This window comes from Acanthisitta chloris, unplaced genomic scaffold, assembly GCF_000695815.1.
Source record: "Acanthisitta chloris isolate BGI_N310 unplaced genomic scaffold, ASM69581v1 scaffold4263, whole genome shotgun sequence".
Classification (NCBI taxonomy): Eukaryota; Metazoa; Chordata; class Aves; order Passeriformes; family Acanthisittidae; genus Acanthisitta; species Acanthisitta chloris.
In genome coordinates this window covers 46,136-68,164 of record NW_008663111.1, presented here as the reverse complement: position 1 = coordinate 68,164, position 22,029 = coordinate 46,136, and the positions used below count along the sequence as shown (strand labels likewise).

Genomic DNA, 22,029 nt, shown 5'->3' with positions numbered 1-22,029 from the left:
GTCACAAAGGGAAGGGGAAGGGTTATTTGAAAGCCCTAAATAGAGGACCCTTGTTTAGAACTTGTTAATTGTGTCAGTCAAGCATGGACAACAATGATCTCTGATCTTTCTAAACTAAATTCCCATCTCCAAGGAAAGAAAACAATGCTTAGTTAAATCCAGAGGAGCACCAAGCCTATCTTTGTGAGAGGAAGCAGTAAATAGGCTTCAGGGGAAATATGAAAAACATTTAGTTTGCATAGAGTATTCAAAAATTCCAGTTATAAAAGCCAGCAAACATTTGCTTTTGGAGTGGGTTATTATTGATACAATTAAACGTATGAGAAATGCCAAGATGGAATTTGTGACAGGGAGCAGATGGTTTCCTGAACTACATCAATCAACATGCATCTTGTCGTGTACATATTGTGTGTAGGAAGCTTACAAGAATTTTCTTTCATTTAATTTCCTGCATCTTCAAAAAAATTACCGTGTGGTATCAATGGATGCTACGAAATATTTTTATTTGCATTAGCAGCAACTTGGCCAAGTGGAGTTAGGATAACTTCAAGGTATGTAATTTAAAAGAGTGTCCTCCCACTATTTTTGCAAAATTTGGCATCTCTGTATGTGGGCACATAATGGTAACTGCCCAGCTTCCCAGACTTTTGTCTAAAATATCACTGAGCTCCCACATAAACTGCATTAAGCATGGCCCTTAATGTGGGCATTTCAGATTCAAGGTTACTTGAATATCACCTATGTGGGGTTTTTTTTTCCTTCCTCTTCATGAAACGTTTTCTCAGGAACCAGAAGACACAAATTGTATGTATTAAGATGCTGTCTGCCTATTAATATTATGCTGTGAGCTGTAGTAAAACATCAACAGCAGAAAAAAGGCACTACCACCTCTATAACTCTGCATGGTTTCATAAGGAAGCTCTTCCTTTTAATGCACATTAGGACTGTTGCTGACGGTACTTGTCAAATGGTGCTGGTGTAGGTCCAAAGCAGCTCCAAACACTTTCAGACTGCTAATCATACTGTGGCCTACCACAGTTTCATTGAATCAACATCTCAGAAGTACACTGACATTGGTTCCTTTAACTCTAGACCATTAGAGCATCAAAATACTGCTAAAAGTGTCAGCAGGGGGATAGGGGAGGGGAGAAGGGGCAAGAGGACAGGCAGAGAGAAGTCCAAAGTTTAACTTGGTACCAGCTCCAGCTGCTGATGTCAAGAGAAGCTGAGTAGCAGCAGAAGCCCTTCTGCTGAGGTTCCCAGAGAGCCTAGCAGAAGAGGAACAGACAGCTCAGTAAGAGATTGGAAATTCAAAGCATTAAGTCATCTCCATCGTGAATTTCCCCAGCTTTGTCTGTAGACACAAAACACTGATGGCTTTTTCAATCAAAGGCTTAGAAAGATCTGTATCGTCTTCAAATCGTTTATATTCTTGCAAGAGAAACAGTTGTCTAAAGCTGAAGCTTCTATCAGAAGGTAAGCCAATGTCTCTACCTGTTGTGGCTATTCAGTTGTAGCTTAAGTTGTTTTCTTACTTAAGCTGCCACTTTGTGTTCTGGGATCTTGACAACAGCTTGTTCCGCCCCCATCCCTCAGACTTCTTAAAGAGAACAGATTTTTGTAGCTAATTCAAAATGATTGAATTATTTCCCAATACAGTAACTCAAACTACTTACTGTATAATCAATGCTATTAGATACAAGTATTTTATTTCACATAGATATCCACAGGGTCAATTACACTTGCTGTGCAAATCATGCACTTGAGCCTGATCAGTGACACTAGAAATTCAATTATCTTTGGCTTTCTAGATGAATCTTTTGATGGACAACACCACAGCTATGCAACTATTTAATCTGTATACAGATCCAATCTCAAACAGATGGTGAAACTTGGATGTGATTCCATAGTAACACATTTGAAAGTGACAATTCTAAATTTCTCACTTTGTCTCAAAACTGGTTTTTGGATACCCTACTATAACCTACAATAATCAGCTAAGTAGCATCAACATCCAAATTAATCACATTCTCCCTGCTATTAGGACACATGAAGCTGAGAAGCTTTCTAGACAGTGGTCAGCTTTTGCTTATTTAAATTGGTTTCAGAAAACTGAGTCAGTCACTGCTTTGGCAGAGAATAATATTTTTTTGTTTGCTTGCTGATCAGTAGCCCTACTTTATTATGATATTATTATGCTATACTTTATCATGTTTTATTATCACTAGCTATCCTGCCTCAAGAAGGCAGTAGGCCAGTAGTCTCAATATGGCCTTCTTGTATAAGCAGTATCATTTCCTCCAAGCTGCATTCCATGTTTGCCTTTTTTCTTGCTTACTCTATGCCATGTTATCACCCGAAAGTAAGATGACTTAACCATTTGCAATGCTGCATCATCTTCATTTTTCCAGGTATAAAGAGGATAGCTGATGTTGACAAGTTTCCCATTTTCCACTTTGAAAATTTCTCAGTTAAACATACACACATCCCCCACATCCCTCATGCTGCCATAGAATATGAAAAAGGAGAAAATAAAATATGAAACACAGCATCTCAACCATTTCCATGTAAAGTAAAAAATTAATTAACACTGTCCTAAGAAGCCAGAACAGAAAGGTAAGAGAAACGTAGAACAAAACAGAACCTATTCTCCATCTTTAAGAGCATTAGGTGTTTTCTCATTAATAAAGCCCTAAGTAGGTGTCTTAGTGAGAAAAAAAAAGAATGGAAATTTTAGGAATGAGACTGCTACCTCTTCTTATTGTAAAAAACCCAGAGAGGTATGAGATGACTGAGCAAAGAAAAACCCTAAGGATATAGAAGGAGCAAAGGTATAGGGAAGGGCTAGGAGACAGACAACCTGTTGAATTCACAGAAACAAGTAGAAATTTTTAAGATGTCTGAACACTTTTTCAATCTGAATTACTGTAATTAATAACCCTGAATAGAACCAAATGAAACACTGAATCTGTAAAGCTCCCTTTTAAAGAACAGCATTGAGGCAGGCAGCAGAACTTGCAAATTCTGGTTTATGCAATCCAGTGTACAAAGTCAGAGGGCACCAGGGGCTTTGCTGGCTGATCAAGTAACAATCCTACAATGAGAGGTTCTGGAAAGTCCTATTTCTGTCCAGATACAAGCCTTGGTAATGGCCACACCAGCTCTGGAAAATTAGAGACCACTAAATGTAGAGACCACAGATGTAAATACATCTGTGCATATGGCTTAAGGCACTGAACCCATCCAGGAAGAATTCCTGACCTTCAGGGCAGAGGGAAGTGTAAAGCAGAATGTCAGACTTTTTAGTTAAAGGTAGTGGAACTGTTAAGAACCATTTTTTTTAGCAGCCAATTTTAAAACTGCTTGAAGAGCGAGCACAAAACACATCCAAACACGTGAGACTTTTTGCTTTACCCAGTAGGCTTTTTTTTTTTTGGTTACCAATCCAGGGCTTCTAGCAATATTCTTGGTCCAAGGAAATGGATCCAGCTGACGGTTAGCAACACATCAAGATGTCACAAGCACTGGTTACAAAGTACTGTGCTCTGAAACAGCATGTGCCTTCCTCTGGTCACCTTAAGCCTTTTGTCCGTTTGCTTAGTCTACCTAGATAAACCAATCTACAACCAATGCTATCCATCAATCTGGATTTTAAAGCTAATACACAAAGGCACTTTATTTGTCCACATCCATTCCTCTCTCCCTCTCAATTCACATCAAAGAAGGAAAGAACTTTGTTAGTTATGGGATTAAACTCACACTGCTTCAGTTTTGCTTAATAGGAGCAGTCACATCAGTTGCTGAAGTCTGATCTTAAAGGAGCCAGTTTAGTCAAACAGAACAGAGAAATCCAAGTGCTCTATTTCATCCACCATACTTGACATGGAATTCAGCTTTTGTCACAAATAGTGGCTAAAAGTAATTATTCCAAAATTACAAATGCAGTTCAGAAAAATTATGTAGATCTGTGGACATTTTTTCTTACACGTACAGTATACTATGGTGACAGTAAAGACCACACATAAATAGATGTCTGTTTCTCTCCTGACCAGACAGCAGACAAACTCGTATGGCTGAAGCATCTTTTGTGGGTACATTGCTGCATTGCACATGACCCAACACTACATATAGACATAAATCATGAGGAAAAACTTCACTTTCTGGAGTTTGCTATAAGCTGAATTGTGTGAACAAATACTGGCACAAAATATTTTGCTCTCAACAAAAGGAGCTCTTCAAGAACAGAATATCTGAAGTCACACAGAGGACTATTAGACAATTCTTAACAGGACAGGCAAGATGAAGTGCCAGGGAGATTGAAACTGCAGGCACACCACTCGAGACAAGACCAGTAGGAGCAAGAATTCAGAGACCCAAGACAGTAATAAGCAAATAAAAGTGAACATTAGGAAAAGGACAAGTGGAAAAAAAACCCAGTGGAATATTTTATAGCATAGGTTAAACACTTCATTTACAACCCTTAAGTGATACAGTCAGATCATTATTTTCATACAGATGCAAAAATGAAGTTCCCAGTGTTTAGACTAAAGTCACATAGCACTGGACTGGAACCAGAGGCTAAAGTGGCAGACAAGGATTTAGTCAAAGACATCTAATTTATCAAGATATACTAAGAGCAGTATCTGCTATACTGTCCCAGGCATCATAAAAACTCAGAACCAACTAAAGTATTACTAAAACGGAAACAAATTCAGGTGTGCTGCAACAGCAAATATTTAAATGTCTTCCTCTGGCAATCTGTATGAACAAAGTTATTTCCTGTATGTCTCTGTTAGATTATGATTCTAATTTAACCTAGTGGAAGAGTACATTTCAAATTGGAATATAATATGTCTGTGGCTAAACTCAGCCAAATTGAAATGACCTTCTAATATATTTAGCATAGTCTATGCATTCTGTTAGTAGCCCGGCACAGATACTCAAATTCATCTCAGCTGGTGAGCAAGCTGGAGTCTACTTGGTCTCAAAATAGTGAGCTACATTCCAATTGTACAGTCTTGATTACTAGTCATATAAAGGGTAGAGGAGCCACAGTTTGACTTGTAGGCTCCTAAATAGAATTTATTTTCCACTGGCAATTGAAGTATCTAGACTATAAAGCATGTAGCATCTAGACCATAAAGCATAAAGTCAACTCAAGTAAGATCACAAAACAAGACCAGAAAAAGCTTCACTGAGGTGGTATCAGTGCAGATTAAAATGCCTAACACATCTCTACTTGGGTTTCACATTGTTTGAATAATTATTACTAAGATTCACAGTCTATTTTTTGTGCATTTTCATGCAGTATAATTCAACTGAAGGTATTAAGCTAATTACCAAGAACAATGTCATACCTTTCAATAAATGCAGAAATACCAAATCTTTAAATCTGTCAGAAAGGGACTCTGACATTTTTAGAACTTTGAATCAGTAGTTTTTCAGGTAAGCTCTTTTACAAGTGCAGTTTTTGGCTAAGGATCAAAATACAGGCCTCTGCTTCTCAAAGCAGATAGTGATAATAGAAGCTGAGTCCCAAACAGTAACATCTACAAGTTGCCTAAAGTTTGAAAGCCAAAGTTCTTACAGAAAGTACTCTCCACAATTAGGTCTTTTCACACACTGATTTATTAGGAAAGACATTCCTGCCTAGCAGTTTTTCACTGCTTACAGATATTTTCAAAACACATAATCTCAATTATATGGAAGACACACATGCAAATTACAAAACCTCCAGGTTCGTAAGTTTTAATGCCACTGAATTTTCTAAGCCATCTACCAAATAAACCAAAAATTTTATGATGTGTTATCCTGCTGAGATGCAACCACTCTTCTACTTTTGCTTTTTACTAGTTGTCGCAACGTACTATAACTGACATATATTTTTAGTACATCATTAGAACATGACTATCTTTAAACACCTTCACAACAAGTGGCCAAGCAGGTTCTTCTAATTTCTCCCAGTATACCAGAGATCTACACGACCAGTTGCATAAATCCAGGTAACATAGCTTTGGAACACCATAGCCTAACATTTCAATGACTAATTTCAAGCCTAACATTTTAATGACATTGGTAAGGTACAGTATATGTGTAAACTACAGTGAAGCATTAGCTTTGCCATTGGAAAGAAATGCATTTCCAAAAGCCAAACCCAGTCTCCCTATACTCTGGACATGTACCACAGGTGGACAAACCTCCCCACCTCCCACAGGGCAACAGAGCAGTTAACTCCCACAGACATTTTGGTTTCTTTTCAGCTAGAGCTTTAGCTTTTTCAGCAACCTCTAAAGTGACCTAAGTTGTCAAAACAATTTTGTCTGCTCTGCTACTACCTGTTACTACAGCACTCACAAGCAGAGCCTTCAAACAATGAAGGGTTCAGATGGAGTGATTTCAGCTCTGAAACATCAAAAAAGTTACTATAATACATTTTAAGCACTTTTCTATACAACATGGCACTTTGCACCTGAATTTGCGCCAACTAGAGAAGGAAATAGCAGTAACAGTGCCAGCAGCTAAAGTTAAGAACTCTTGTTCTGCCAATTGACAAGGGCAACAGAAATGACCCAGACACCAACAAAGGCATAGGCTTATTTTACTACCAGTGTTTAAGATATTAGGGAAAAAGATGAATAATGCAATTATTTATACAGTTAGTTTACAAAGCTCTAATTCAAGCAGCACAAACAGCAAACACAGTAAGAAAGGTAATGCACCTAATAATTTCTACACACAGGAAAGAATAGTGATTAAGAAAGATACATCACCAGTTGCCCTAATACTTTACCATCACCCTGACCTGCAGTTGCTGGGGAGCCCCTGGTTGCAGTGAGGATTTGGAGAGCCTTTCTCAGCAATTGGGAAGTCTTATGCAGTGTGTCCACTCATAGGTGATGTGTCCAAAGTTGCTGCAAGAGGATCCAGCTTTTATGGGCCAAATCAGCAAGCAAAAAGTAACTTGCAGTTTTTTGTGGTTTGTGTGGATAACACCTGGTGGTACTCCCCTCCAACCAATCGAGGCTGGGGCTTGGCCAGAGCCCAGGACAAGGGTGGTGGAGTTCCCCTAGATATTTTGTAGATGGTGGCATGGCCTTGGAAATACTTTGCAAACAGAGATACATAGCCTATGCAAAATGTTATCCATTGTTTGGTCATCTATCTTAGCGTCTGACCAGCTGCATCTATGTTATTATGTATCTACTTCCAGCAGTGTAAGTTAACTACCACAATAGAGCATTGATCACAATAACTACAGGATTCAGCAATATGTCAACCTTGGCTTGGGCCTGTTGTTCAGGCCCTAGCATTTCAACTCTGAAGGATAAAACCTGCCCTTCACTCTTCATGAATTATCACACCTTTTTATTGGGCTTTCTTTGAGCTGGAAACCCAATACTTTAGATCATTTTGCGACTGAACAGCAGTAGTCCTTTAATAATATCTTGTTAAGCATTTCCCTTCTTTTAGTAACACATTTTCTTAGTTTTCATTTGTATTGCATTCACAGTTTGTATGTACTCCAACCATTAAATCTTATACTTCCTATAATTAGACTAGTTTGTAGAACTTAAAGACACTTGAGCAGAGGACAATTTACATTTATCAAAGCTAGAGATGTGAATTACTACTCTTCCTCTCCTACTTCTTTAACCAGTGGTTTTGGGTGTGGTGTTTACCTAAGTGATGGATTTTCACAAAGTACTATATGCTTCCTGTTATGTGAAACAAATGTTGGAAGGATTTCAGCATGCAATGCCACAGATATTCAAAAGTGGTACTGCTAGGAAAAAACACATGCTCTGCATATACAACCAGAGAGGAGGACACATATCAGCAAAAAAGTGATGCATTTTTCATGCCTTAAGCAATCTTAAATCTAAACAACATAAGAAAATTTTATATTTTGAATGATTTTATTCCAATCAAAATACAAGCATTTGAAAATGTACAAAAATAAAAAAAGGACATTTTCTACATCTTAATAAAGCAGATCAAATTTACTTCTCTATATACAATCCTTTCTGTGGGAAATTCTGATCAGCAGACTTTTTTCTGTTCTCTTCAGAGCATTCTATGCCAAATCCCCTTCCCCAAAATTAAGCCACACTTAAGACTACAAGCAACATTTCAAAAACCTAACACACCAGGTGTCCCTGAACAGATGACAAAGAAACTGTTTCTCACAGGTAATAAACCTGTAGGTGATAATATATTTCTCTAAGGACTTCAAAACAAATTGTATCCTGCTGTGTAGTCTGCAACTCAAACTTTCTGTAGTTTGTTGATACATAACTTGGACAACATAGTTGGACTACATTTTTCTTTTTTAAGCTATTTTTACAAGTTCAAAGAAACAATTATAGCTTTGTTGATAGCATTCTTCCTCCCTCCTTCCCCCAAAGTTTTTACTCTTCAAAGAAAAATGTATCTGCAAAAAATGAAGTAGAAGAGCTCTGAACCCCAAATAATTGTTTTTTGCATCATCTGCCAACATAATAGAGACTGAAATGACCATCTGCTCAAAACCACATTGTACTAATGAACACAGAGGAAACATTATCACAAGAACACTGTTTTGAACCACTCTATAATGTGCATCTGAATATTTTTGGCATGAAGTTTTATTCAGTAATATTGATCAGCTTATCTCAAGCCGTGTAGTTCATCTCAATGCTCTGTCATTCCATCTACTTTACACTGTTGTTTTCTTGTTCTGACAGTTGATGTTTTTTGGAGCTGCAGTAATATAAGGATTGGTGAGGCAATGCTTGTGGAAAGAGGTAGCTGCTTAAACTGACATTATGGAAGAACATATTTGGGGGGGGCACAAGTCCTTCTTTAGGTCTCAAATACAGCAGGAAGCTTTAAAGTTGAGAACAGTTGCTCAATTTACATGAATGTGCTCAGTTCCTAAGAGAAAAGCAAGGTGACGGGGGTTCAAAGATTAGCTCCCAAGAAACAGGTTCTCTCCAACCTTTTTCTTTCCCATTCAACTTCATCCACATCATATAACAGAAAGCTGCTGAGCAAGAGAACAGCTAATGTCTACTTGTACAGAGTCCAGAACACAGGCATCAAAGCCATAATCTTCTACCTGCTACCTGTAACAAGCTGTAACAAGCTAGAAACATTTAATTTACTAGGTCCTATTGTGGATTGGGATCTCATTAACTTTTACTATATGGAGATGAACACAGGTTGAACACAGGTTTAGTAACAGCCTCCTGCCTGCAGCACACTTAACTATGCTAGCTTTCCATTCTAGTGCTTCTTCAGCTTTGACTCCTGCCTCTAAAAAATGAAAATATCTGCAAGAGAAACACACTAATATCACAGAGTTCATCATGTTAAATTCTATACAACACCTAGTTCAGTATGACACAGCCATTCTTCTCAACATTTCTCATCAGGTCATCTGACCAAAAATCATTATTCTGTACTTAGGTATGTACTTACAGAATACATGTAAGTCATTTAAGTTTCTCCAGCGAATTCTAGTCACTGACTTATTTCCTGCTGTCTTAAAAAGTATTTTAAGACTGTCCTGTGAGCTCACTTCAGCACTAACATATTATGTACTTTTTTTTCACTTGTTAAATATTTATTTTTTAGTCCACAGGAAAACTTTTTTTTCCAGAAAGATCCTGAGCACATTTTTTAACCATTACTCCACACTCTCAAAATTTCATGTAGAATCCTGTTAGCACTGGTAACTTCAGGACATTCTTCAGTTACTTGACACTACTGGTTAAGATTAAAGGACAGCACTGAAAACTACCTTAAGTTGACTGAAGCTTTTCTTTTCTTGCTAAGACATAAGAACACATCACAGGCAGATTTATTGTGAACTGAGAAGAAACCAAAGAATGTAAAATGTATTTATTACCAAGCAAGACAAACTCTACAATATTTACCATAGGAGTCATACTTGGATCAACAGCTGAACAGCAATTTGTAGGTAAGATGCAGCTACACATAAGATGTTTGCAGAAAGTTCTGTCAGTCTAGTCATCTACTTCCTGCAACTGTTTCATATAGTCCTAACTGTAAAATCAAACTCAGAAAGTACATCAATAGGCAGGATCAATATAAAACAAGTTTTTCATGTAAGGAAACTGCTTCACTTTTAACAAGGTGGGAAGACACACAGCATCAGTATTTGAGAGGTAGTCTAGTTGCTCATTTGACTGGGAGAGGTAGAGCTAGTTGAGAAATCAATAGCTAAGGCCAGTCAAAACAGTAATTATCCCAGGATTTCTAAGATGCAAAAAAAGACATAACATCAGGCTGAAACTGCTAGTCACAAGGGATTCAGTTGTCTGCTCATATTTACTCACTTTTACATAGGTAAGGTTATTGTTAAATACCAATTCAGGGAGAGAATGCTCCCAGAAATAACCAGGGAAACAGCTTAACTACATTTTTGCATGTATCAACCAATTAATCTAGTTTATACATCTTATGACTAGGAAAGTTAATAAAGCTAAATGGCTCTCCTCTTTCGACAGGCTGATATAACTACAAAAACAAATACACAGCAAAGACTAGAGGCAAGTTAAGTCTCAAGTTCCATATGGTTTACCTATATAAAATTCTCCATGCAATTTCTTCCCACATGAAAAAACCCACCACTTATTTTAGAGAGGAAAGCCAACAAGACATATGAGTCACACAGTCAACAGGTAATAAAACCCTTGTTAAAGACATCTGGGTACAGAATCATACATAATGCTCCCTGGGATTGATGTAGACTCTTCCAGGTCCTGAGTTTTGTGGGTATCTGCTGCTCCAATTTTTGTAGTAAGTTTGATGATAAACAGGATACATAGGCTGAAGACATTGTTCTTGTGGTTCTTCAGCCTCGCAGGCAAGTTGCCTTCCATTCACAGATTTCTAAACACACACAAGAAGTAATGAGTTTCATAGTTCAGTACAGAACCTGCAATTGCTATTCTTGTTAAAGCTTTAAACAAAATAGAAGATGCATGACCTCCAAAACAGCCCTATGAATAAAGAAACATGAACTTCAAAATTCCAATCACTAACACACATGACAGAAGCATTAGTAACTATTCATTTTGTTTCAAAGGAAGGTAAGATTTCAAAGCTCAATGAATCTAAAAAACAAATCACCAACTATGAAAATGTCTGTCAGCACTCCTGTGCTTTGCTATTTCACCCGGCAAACAAAACAAAGCTGTAGTGTTCAAGCATTTAAATTAGTCAGCAAAACTACTGCAGGATATTAAAATGGTATCATCACTTTCCACTTCATGCATAGCAAACCCACATATCCAACAGTTATTGACTAGGATGGACAAAAGTTTTTTTGTTTATGAAAAACATCTTTATAAGCTCATCTTAAGGAACAAGATAAATCTTCAATCAGGAATTCAAGCCATCTTATTATTTACCATGTGCTGCAAGTTTCCAGCATCTTTCTCTCTGTACTGGCTTTGCAAAGCAAAATGTTCTTTCTGAAAGAAGAAAAGTTAGAGTAGAAACAAGTCAAGATTCAACACTGCAGAACAGGCTTGGTTTATACAAAAATGCTAGTCATCACTAAATGTACTCTGCCTTGGAAGTGTCTTAACTGACTACCATTTAGAATCCTTCTTACAAACCAGTGGCTGGTGGGGAAAAAAAAAAGAAGCTATTGTCATTTTCAGAAATATTATTAACAAATTTAATGTTGACCTTTTTTCTTTTATCTATTTAAGCATAAGCATGTTTGAGAAAGCTTTATGCTAGCATAGCATTGATTTTAGATTAGCCACAGGATAAAAATAAACTGAAATCCAAAATCAGCTATACAGTTTTCACAAGCATCATATGGATAAATGCTGAGCTTGATATTGCACAGAAGTGTTTGCCTGAAAAGGGATTTACTTACTGAGAGGAGAAGGGAGTACGTTTGCTTCTTAATTTTATAAAATTTAACAAAGTACTTCTGAATGAAAAAATAAAAACTTCTAATGAAACCACCAAGACAAAGAAAATGCTTTTCAATACATGTAAGCTCATTTCATCTCCTTATTAATTAAAACAGCACAGATACACTTACAACTTCTCTACTCAGGTTTGCTTTGCTATCTGATTTTCCAACTGACAGTCCACACTGCCCAGATATTTACCACTGACTAAGGCCTAAAACCTGTTTCTCAAAATATTCCCATAGGTCTAGGAATCCTGGTAGCTATGTACATCAAGAACTAACTTGCATTTTATTCACAGGACAGAAACTAATAGCAAACAAAATCCCCCCAAACACATATTCTATGAACACCCTACACCTCAAAGTCAACTGTAGGCTCCTTCTCCTGTTCAGCATGGTCTACTAATAAAAACATAGTCATATACAGCACCAAGTTCTTCTGTAACGCAAATAAAATGCATTGCTTGATTCATTACGCCCAGTAGTCCCCTGGAACACTAGCAATGCTAGAATAGGCAAAACCTTAACTCACCGTTCAGTTGGGTCCTGCTACCCGATTCCCTCTCCCACTTAGAAAAGTAGTTTTAGTCAGTTTATTCTGCAGTTATTTGCCCTTTGTTGGTTCCCAAAGAACAGTCTCGTCACCAAGATCAGTAACAATACATGGTTAACATGCACATATAGAAGTAACGTTTCTTGGATGTTGGAATGGAAGAACGCAAGCTCTTTAGGAAGGCCAGCCAGGGAAAATAAGGAGGAGGGTGTCACCCTCTAGGTTGGTGACCAGCTGGAATGCATGGGGTTCCACCTGGGGTTGGATGAAGAGCCAACTGAAAGCTTACAGGTCAGGAATAAAGGGAGGGCAGGGACTGGTGACATTATAGTGAGAATCTGCTACAGGCTGCCTGACCAGGAAGATCAGTGGGAGGAGGCCCTCTATTGATATCCATCTATAGATAGGAATGGTCTCATATTCACAAGCTCTCGTCCTCATGGGGGACTTCAACAACCTGGATATCTGTTGGAAGGACAACACAGCAGGGCATAAACAATTCGAGACTCCTGGAATGCACTGAGGAAAACATCCTTCTTCAAGAGTTCCATAAACCCACTGTTTTACTCTAAACATGCTCCTTCTCAAACAGTCCTTTAAAACCCCAGCCAATTATTTCACCACCAACTTCTTATATTTTCTGATACTTTCCGATTTAGAAATCCCATTACAAAAGCATCCACTAAAAAAAACTCTTGTGCCTCATTCAAACCTCTTTATGGTTAATATTTTTTCGGTTTTCTTTTTCCACTATTGCAAGATCCTTCATCAATACAGATGAATTGTGCAGGTTTGGGCTGAAGTGGAGTTAACTTTCTTCGCAGTGGCTAGTATGGGGCTATGTTTAGGATTTGTGCAGAGCACAGGGATAATACAGAGATGTTTTTGTTATTGAGAAGTGCTTACACAGAGCCAAAGCATTTTCTGCTTTCCGTACTGCCACGCTGGCAAGGAAGTTTGGGGTGCATAGGAGGTTGGGAGGAGACACAGCTGGGACAGGTGACCCAAACTGACCAAAGGAATATTCCACACCATATGACATCATGTTCAGTATATAAGGTGGGAGGAAGAAGGAGGAAGGGGGGACATCTGAAGTGATGGTGTTTGTCTTCCCAAGGAACCGTTACACGTGATGGGCCCTGCTCTCCTGGAGATGGCTGAACACCTCCTGACTGTGGGAAGCAGTGAATGAATTCTTTGTTTTGCTTTGCTTGTGTGTGTGGCTTTTGTTTTTCTCTATTAACTGTCTTCATCTCAACTTATAAGTTTTTCTAGCTTTTAACCTTCCAATTCTCTCCCCCACCCCATTGCTGGGGGGAGTGTGTAAGCGGCTGCATGGTTCTTGGTTGCTAGCTGGGGTTAAACCACGACATGAATTTATCTATGCACAATTTGTGTTTTCTTCCGTTCAATCTTATTTGCCTAAACAGTTCTTCAGTCTAAGGCAAATGATAACAATAGCGGTTCCTTTTCTGTATGAAGAGCATTAGGAAAAGAGGTAGAAGAGTGCAAGAGAGCCATAATCTATAAATGAATCAATATTACGCTAGGTTTAAGAGTACTGTGGGCAATGTTTTCAAATTTGATTCAGAAATATCATTTGGTAAATGGTGTTTATGCTTTTAACTGTGTTAATACAAATTCATCATTTTCTTTCATGTTTTGATTAGGAATACAAATATTACTGTTAAAGAGCTTTAGCATTTTTCAGGTTTCCTTGGCTAAATAAGTGAGGTACTCCAAGTTACAAGTGTAAAGTCAGTCTTCTCATGGCCAGAACTACCTACGGGGCTGTATTTCCCTTCATCCACTTTTATTTCTATTGCTACAGAAGAGCTCTATTAAATTCTGAATCTTTCAAGAACTCTGAATGTTGCATTGCATTATGCAAAGCAACATTTTTTCCTCTTTCCTTCAGAAGCACTTGTCAAGCTAGCAATAACTTCAGTTCTTTCACCTTGTCAAAGACTGCTCATCTCAGTCATGTTTCAAGGCAAATAAAGAAATCTTCCTTCTTCACAATATATTCTTTGAAATAGTGAAGCTAACTCTAATGCTTTCAAGGATTGCCTGAATGAGTGCACCCTCTCCCACTCTTTTTTAAAACATTATGCAACAGAAAAATTCCTCTTTAAGCCACTGGAATTCTTCCATTGCTTAACTTCCTCTTGATTTGCCTCAAAAACTCAGTTGCCAAGCAAAGATCCCTCTCTCACCAAAGATGTAACCTTCAGGCTGCTCATTGCTCTTTCATGTTACATGCAACAAGTAGTTCTGAGTAACAGAACTGTATTTCCATTACAACGATCATCAAAAGAACACCCAGACAAAACTAATAGCTTTGTTGCTAAAAAAGTTGACAAAGATGAACCTAGTCTTCACAGTAAATAAAACTATTTATAATGTCATTTTTTCCTTTATTCCACCTAACATTCCTAAGCTTTGGACTTCTGTCTCACTCCTTTAGGGTGATAAGTGAACCTTCTCAATTCTTATGTGATTCACATGAACACATGAATTGTTATCTGCAAATACCACCATAGAGAAATTATGAGTACTCAGTTACATAGTACTTTTACATACATGTAGCTGATTATTAACACTAGCATGTAAATGATGGTGTATATTTGTAAAGCTTCCAAGTCTGAACATGAAAGACACTGGCTATCCTGTATTACCACATGTCTACAACATCCCCCCTGATTTCAATACCATCACCCATCGACTCAGATATTCATAAAATCTAGTTAAATACTGACTGCTGGGATGCAAACAGAATTTCAGCATATTCAGTTGCATCTAAAATACAAGACGCAAGAAAAGTTACTGTGCATGATTTGCACAAAAACAGTACTGATAGCTAAAATATTTTCCTTTATGTATGCAAACTTTCCACAATCAGCTTAAATTGGATCAATCCGCTCTCAATCCCTAGCTATTGTGAGTTTGTGTGCAGAAGACACCATTTGAGTTCATTCTCCTTTAACTTTACTTTGCACTTTTGTGCAGCTTTTTTCCAAGCAGACTGAATTGATCATCTATTGCTGTTGACAATGCAGGGACACTCTCCCTACAGCTGTTCTCTTTGCAGCTAGAAGCTTACACCTGGACTGCCCAGTGAGAGGCTCACCAGCATGCTTCTCATTTATGGCAGACAAAGCAGCTACCAGTACTGGTAAGTACAGTAGAGTAAGTGGTTAGTACAGACATTTCATCACACAGGACAAGCTATCATGACAGGCTGCTAACTTGCTTCTTTTACCTCTTTACAGCTATCAAACCGTTGGCCTGTTACAACAAAACAACACAACTAATCACTTCCTGGCTAATGCCAGTGCTTTGACATTTCTGTTAGATAAAGCAGAAGTTCTTGCCTCAATCATAATGGAGCACGTGCTGATTATAGGTAGTATCAGCTAGTAAGATTCAGCCTCCAGCTCTAGTTCTCTTCAGGTTTGGAGTTCCACAGAGAGAAAAAGACAGGTACATCGCCAGCACTATGTCAACATACATTATTTTTAAATAAAGCATAGTTAACATCTAGCCTGAAGAACTAGATGATCTCCCTCTCCCAAAACAATTTAAAATCGTATTTATCCATCTTGAGGAAAATGAATATTCAATTCAGTCTGTCTAGGGTATTTTCTCTATTTACAAAATACATTTGCATAAAGCATTTTATTAAACATTCCAAAACGACAGTCAGCTTCAGCCTTCCTTACTTCTTAAGTACTCACTAACAGAAGCCACAGTAAGCACAACCAAGCAAGAATTCAAAGACTGAAGTTCTGAAGAGGAAAACAACAAGGTACACCCTTTATGAGCAGCCCTGTAAAAGATAAATAATTACATTTCCCATTGTCATTTTGTCATCTAGTAGCACTACAGACAGATGCACAAACAACACAATAGTCCATATCTTTTGATTCTCTAAGCAACATAATCTTTTTCCAAATACTTAAAGCACAGGAGTGTATTAGCAGAAGCATGATTCATCAAAAATTGCATTTGTTGAGTACTATAGTGACAGAAGAAATTGCTATTACGCAGTTTGCACAAGATGCCCAACCTGAGCACAGAAAAACATTGCTTCTTTTGTGTCACCCTAGGTGCCAGGTGTCGAGTACTATAGTGACAGAAGAAATTGCTATTATGCAGTTTGCACAAGATGCCCAACCTGAGCACAGAAAAACATTGCTTCTTTTGTGTCACCCTAGGTGCTATACCACCTTCAAGGTAAGATGACAAAAACCTATTATGCTTTATGACCACATAGTATTTTCTACCTTCACAGTGTTAAGTAGTAAGGGATCTCAGAAGAGTTTCTTGCTTCACTCAGCAGCCATATACACAAGTATTACTCAATGCAATATTTGCAATATACAGTATTGTTTTCATGTACTCCTTTCATGAGGAAGAGGAAAGCTCTTATCAGCAACTGATATTTATTGAGCTCCAGTAACCAGAAATCACATTAAGAAAATCTGTGAGAATATTTTCAATGTTACTAAGTACTAGAAAAATCCATCTTGAAGACTGATGAAGACTTTTTTCCCCTAGAGCATCTCTCTCTCTCAGAAGAAAAAAAAAAAAAAAAAAAACACAACCCAAAAAACCCCAGTTTCAATGGGTCCTTAAAGCTGCAAAGATACACTAGAGGACTGGAAAAACAATATTTGTTATAAACAAACAAATGGTTGTCAGGACTAGCTCAGTCTTATAATTCAGCACATCAGTGGTTAGAATCACATTATTTACAAGAAGTACAGAAGATGGAACAGAAAGCCCTTGAAAAACAATTACAATCTAATTCTCACAAGTACTGATAGGTGATGGAAGTTTTCTTTAGTGTAAGCAGAAGTCTACAAATCAGACTGACTTAATATACACAAAAAAATAAATCACACTTTAGAGGCTATGGTCAGGATCTACAGTTTTCATGAACAGACTGGTTTGTGAGTAATAATCAATGATATTAGCTGAAACCATCTCCCATGAACAGCTCTATGCTCTATGTTCTCTTTTAAGCTGCCTAGTGCAAAAGAAGCTTTCTGAATGCACCTGGAGTTTAACAAGCAGTCCAATCATGCTGCAACAAAGAAGGACAGTCCTATCCTTCTCTGTCTCTCCCTATCCTTACTTTTACCCCACCTCATTTGCTAGAATTAGCTTTCCACCACATCACCTCTATGATCCTGTTGTATCAGACTACATCCACACAAACACTAAATGCTGGTGATTGCCTACTGCTGTCTTGTTTGGACAGCATTAGTTTAGATGATCCATGCAAGTACACTAGAAATTCAAGTACTTGTCACAGAATTAGTGCAGGTTCTTTTGTTGCTGATAAAGTGCAAGAAAAAGTGCTGATAAGAAAAAAAGAGATAAAATTGGAAATTACATAACTGCAAGCACTTAAAAGGCATGTAAAAGTGATTTAGTGATCTTGACTGGGAATCAAACACATAATTTGATAAATTAGCCATGACAAAGCCCAAACTCCAATATATCCTCACCACTCAAACCATAATAGCTTAAAAGAATGGCAGTTGTTACAAGCCAGGAAGGTGATGCTCAAGTCACCTTTCAAGTTTACCAAGTGCATTTCTCCCTCGTATGAAGACTGTTCTATAAAGCTATGTATATTGTCTTAATCACCACACAAATTCAGCTGTAGTTTTTTCTCCTTAAAAAGGAGTTGAATCTGTCAAACACTGTTAGAGATACAAAAAGGATCTGTCTACCAGTTTTCTGACCTTCAAGGATGACTTTAACACCAAGGATAAGAGATTCAGATCTCACACATGCAGGGAAACAGCTTGGATGTGAATCAACAATCAGAAGTGTCCATACATTACCAGGAAAGCAAAACGATTAAATGAACATAATAAAGGAATGTTAACACTTTTCGTACCTCAGCTTAAGATGTCTATAAGCACTCACTCACCTGAAGCATAGCTTCTTTCTGTGGGACTGAGAATGCTCTCTCCTCACATGAGGATGGTTTGTGAGTGGGTGGAAGATCAATCCTGTGGTAAACAATGATTGAAATATGACATGTCACATTCGTTAAGATCATTTGAATGGTCAGACATTATTTACTTTAGCTGCCAAATCACCTGACACTCAACATTCAGAGACACATCCCTTGCAGTCAGCAACGACATATATACGACATGCACATCCATCACTGGCAATAATTCAGCCACAAACTTTTTGTAGGAAACCACCATCTGTAATTTGTTCTTTATTCTATAAGGTGTGAGGTAGACTGAACTTCCCCCCATACACTCCAATGAAGTAGGATTAGGAACTACTGGTATCTATCATAGTTTCTAGGTTGAGATACAGCTTGAGCAACATTTACTTCTGTAAAAAGCCTTTGGGAAAGCCTTACTATCAATTACTACTACATGCAAGAATTTTCTATCATAACTTTCTCAGCAAAAGCAAATTGTTATAAAAAAACCTAAAATGTTTAAGACTATTCATGTAACAGTATTTCTAACCATGTTAGAAATTATTCAGAAGAAAACACTTGACTCATTTTGCTAGCTCGATGCAAATGAGGAAGCTTATTTTATGCTAAGTTATCTTACTCTACTCCTCATTAAGTATATGTACAGACATGACAGACATTTTCATTTCTCATTCAGTTTGAGTGTTAACTGTATACAGCATGTGTGAAAAGACTTGTATTTACAGATATTTAAAGCCATTGTCACTTTTTATGCATGTTCCAAACAGGGTCTAGACATCACCCACTTTAACTGACAAATATATTTTCAGACTTTTTTTTTTGTTTCTTTTTTGTTGGACCATATTGGATGTTTAAAAACGTAAATCACATGTCTGCACCAGAGACTTGAAGAAACAACCAACATTCCAGAAAGTGCATTCAGTCATTTCTAGCACATGTCCATGGGTTCTTGTTTCATTTTAAACACGTATCAGGATAAATCTTAGCAGGCCTCCACTTCTGCAATGTATCATCAATTTGCTTTGCAGTTAGACCCACAGTTACAACAAAGTAATAGTCTGTGGCACCAGTCAAGAGGGAACTCTCCTCTGCCCTCCAATTAAATCCATGAGCAATTTTCTTTCAGAACAAGACTTGTGAAGAGATAAAGCATTATATTACATCTGAGCTCATTCTTACTTTCTTCATTTCTTTTTCAGAAATGCAAGTGATTTCACATTTATCTACTCTGAAAACACAACCCGAAAATTATGAAAGCTGAATAGCTGCTAAATTAACTCAGACATTTAAATTCCTGCATAGAACAAATTCTATCTGCATATTGCTTTCAATTAAATAAACAAACAAATAAATACATAATCCAACACATACTCACACTTTGTCAAGATAGGATGGCCTTTTTTTCCTTGGGGTCAGCAGCACTGTCACAAAGATGGTAATGATAAAAAGAGCAAGGACTGCTCCAATCACAGCCCCTGCTACAGCAACAGAAGATGTCTGCTTAAATGGCACATCTGCAATGTGATAGCATAGATTACACCTTTAAGAAGTTCACATACTTTCAATACCCAGATAAGCTACTTGAACGCTGTTCTGAGAAATGCTTCTTCCTTCTACCACCAAACAGAATGACTTGTTCTGCACTACCACTCTTGTGGTATCAGCTCCACAATTAAAAAAGATTGCCAATCAAAAAACCAGGTTGAATTAAGACAGTTCATGCAATCATAACCCAGTTTCAAAAATTTAATTGATTACTTTTAATAAATACTAGCTGCATGCTTTTGATTTCAAGGCAAGATGATGTTACAAAACACGTGCTTTGCACTTGCATGAACTAAGAAGGTGTTAAACTCAAAACCCCCAGACAACTATGGCTTAATTGGCAGTCTTTCTTTAAAGACACTGAAGTCTGCAGAGGAAAAGTCAGCAAAAAGGAAAACTTAAAATCAGAGGAAAAAAAGATATACTACTAGGAGCAACAAACATGCAAACTCACTAAATACTTAGCTTACACCTATCTTCTCTAGGACTTCACACTTCAAGCTACAAGAAAGCAATTTTTGTAAATAAATTTTAATGAGGGAGGAGAAAAAGCTGTGCTTTTATTTTCTTTTAAAGCACTTTTCCTTTGACCTCAGCATTGTCAAATCCAATGCTTAACAACTCTCATACTGAATTAACACACTTGTCAATCTTTAAAGGTCACCCGTTTCACTATGAAGACTTCAATGAGTTTTAAGTCTCAAAACTGAAAACCTGCTAGCATACGTTGACTTAAAATCATCAATCTCAGTGTTTCAAGCTTGCACCAATAGGCTCAACAAAAAGTTGCACAATTGGAACGCAGCACATTAGCTGCACTAAAACTCTTACCTGTAAAATACTGGTAGCATACATTAAATAACACCTTGATCTACATTGATTACTGGATCAGAAAGGTAACAGCAAAGTAGACAATTAAGACAGTTCCATACTGGTGACATATTTTTGCAGTAGTCTACTTCAGCTATTTTCCAAACACAACACACAACCATCCTCTATTTAAGCTCTTACCAGAGGAAATTTTGAGTCTTTCCAGCTATATGTTCTATTCACAGGTCAAACCCCCAAAACCTTGGAACGTGTTTTATCAATTACTCATAATTCTAACGTTGTTCTGCCTGTATGCTGGAAAGCTGGACAAAATAAACCCTCATTTAAAACCAAACAAAACAAACCACTTAACTTGCAATCTAATAAAGGGTTTCTTGTCCTCTCACTGCATATGAAAGACCTGACAGGAATTCGCCCCTGGGAATCACACTTATGAAGGTATGGTTAAGTAGCTTGAATAAAACTGAAATAAGCTTCTTAGTTTGGTCACTTCCTAAAAGTTCAGGAATAAAGTCATAGAGTAACAACTGGCAGAAACTAATTGATTCCACAAGATTAATGCAATGTGCCACCTTCAGTGATCATTCTAGTTTACATAATGGCTTTCTTGGCATAGGCTCCATTTGTCTGTCATGCAAAAACTGCCTCAGTTTCAGCTGGGATAGAGTCACTTTCTTCTCAGTAGCAGGTACAGTACTGATTTTGGATTCAGCATGAGAACAACGTTGATAATACACTGATGTTGTGGCTTCTGCTACATTATATTTATCCTAATTCAAGGACTTAGCTTTTTGTGTCCCATGCTCTGCCAGTGAGGATGTGCACAAAAACTGGGATCATAGCTAGGACAGGTGACTGAAACTGGCAGAAGGGATATTCCACACCATAGAACAACATGCCCTGCATATAAACTGGGAAAGTTACCCAAAAAGGGGGGCCAATATGAGTTCAGGGAGGGTGTCTGGCATCAGTTTTTCCACTTTTTATCATTATTAACCATTATTATTCTATTTTACTTTGTTTGCAGTTATTAAATTGCCCTTATCTCACCCTGCAAGTTTTATTTTTGACTCCACAGCCCCTTCCACAAGGGTTGGGGGAGAAAGCAAGCAGTAGCACGGTGCTTAGTTGCCAGCTGGGCTTAAACCACAATAGAAACATAATTCTTCATTTCTTCTGAAA

General features: G+C 37.6%; 1 protein-coding gene across 1 annotated transcript in view; it reads right to left on the bottom strand.

Annotated features, from left to right (window-relative positions):
• Positions 1-10,722: 10,722 nt before the first annotated feature.
• LOC103798591 (nectin-3-like) overlaps positions 10,723-22,029 on the bottom strand; it is a 34,208-nt gene continuing 22,901 nt past the window's right edge. Inside the window, exons 6-9 of the mRNA XM_009070866.1 lie at positions 19,847-19,985; positions 18,439-18,520; positions 11,418-11,480; positions 10,723-10,896 (exon numbers count right to left, since the gene is read on the bottom strand). Coding sequence (XP_009069114.1) covers positions 10,723-10,896; positions 11,418-11,480; positions 18,439-18,520; positions 19,847-19,985 — 458 coding nt within the window. The remainder of the gene's footprint in view (positions 10,897-11,417; positions 11,481-18,438; positions 18,521-19,846; positions 19,986-22,029) is intronic.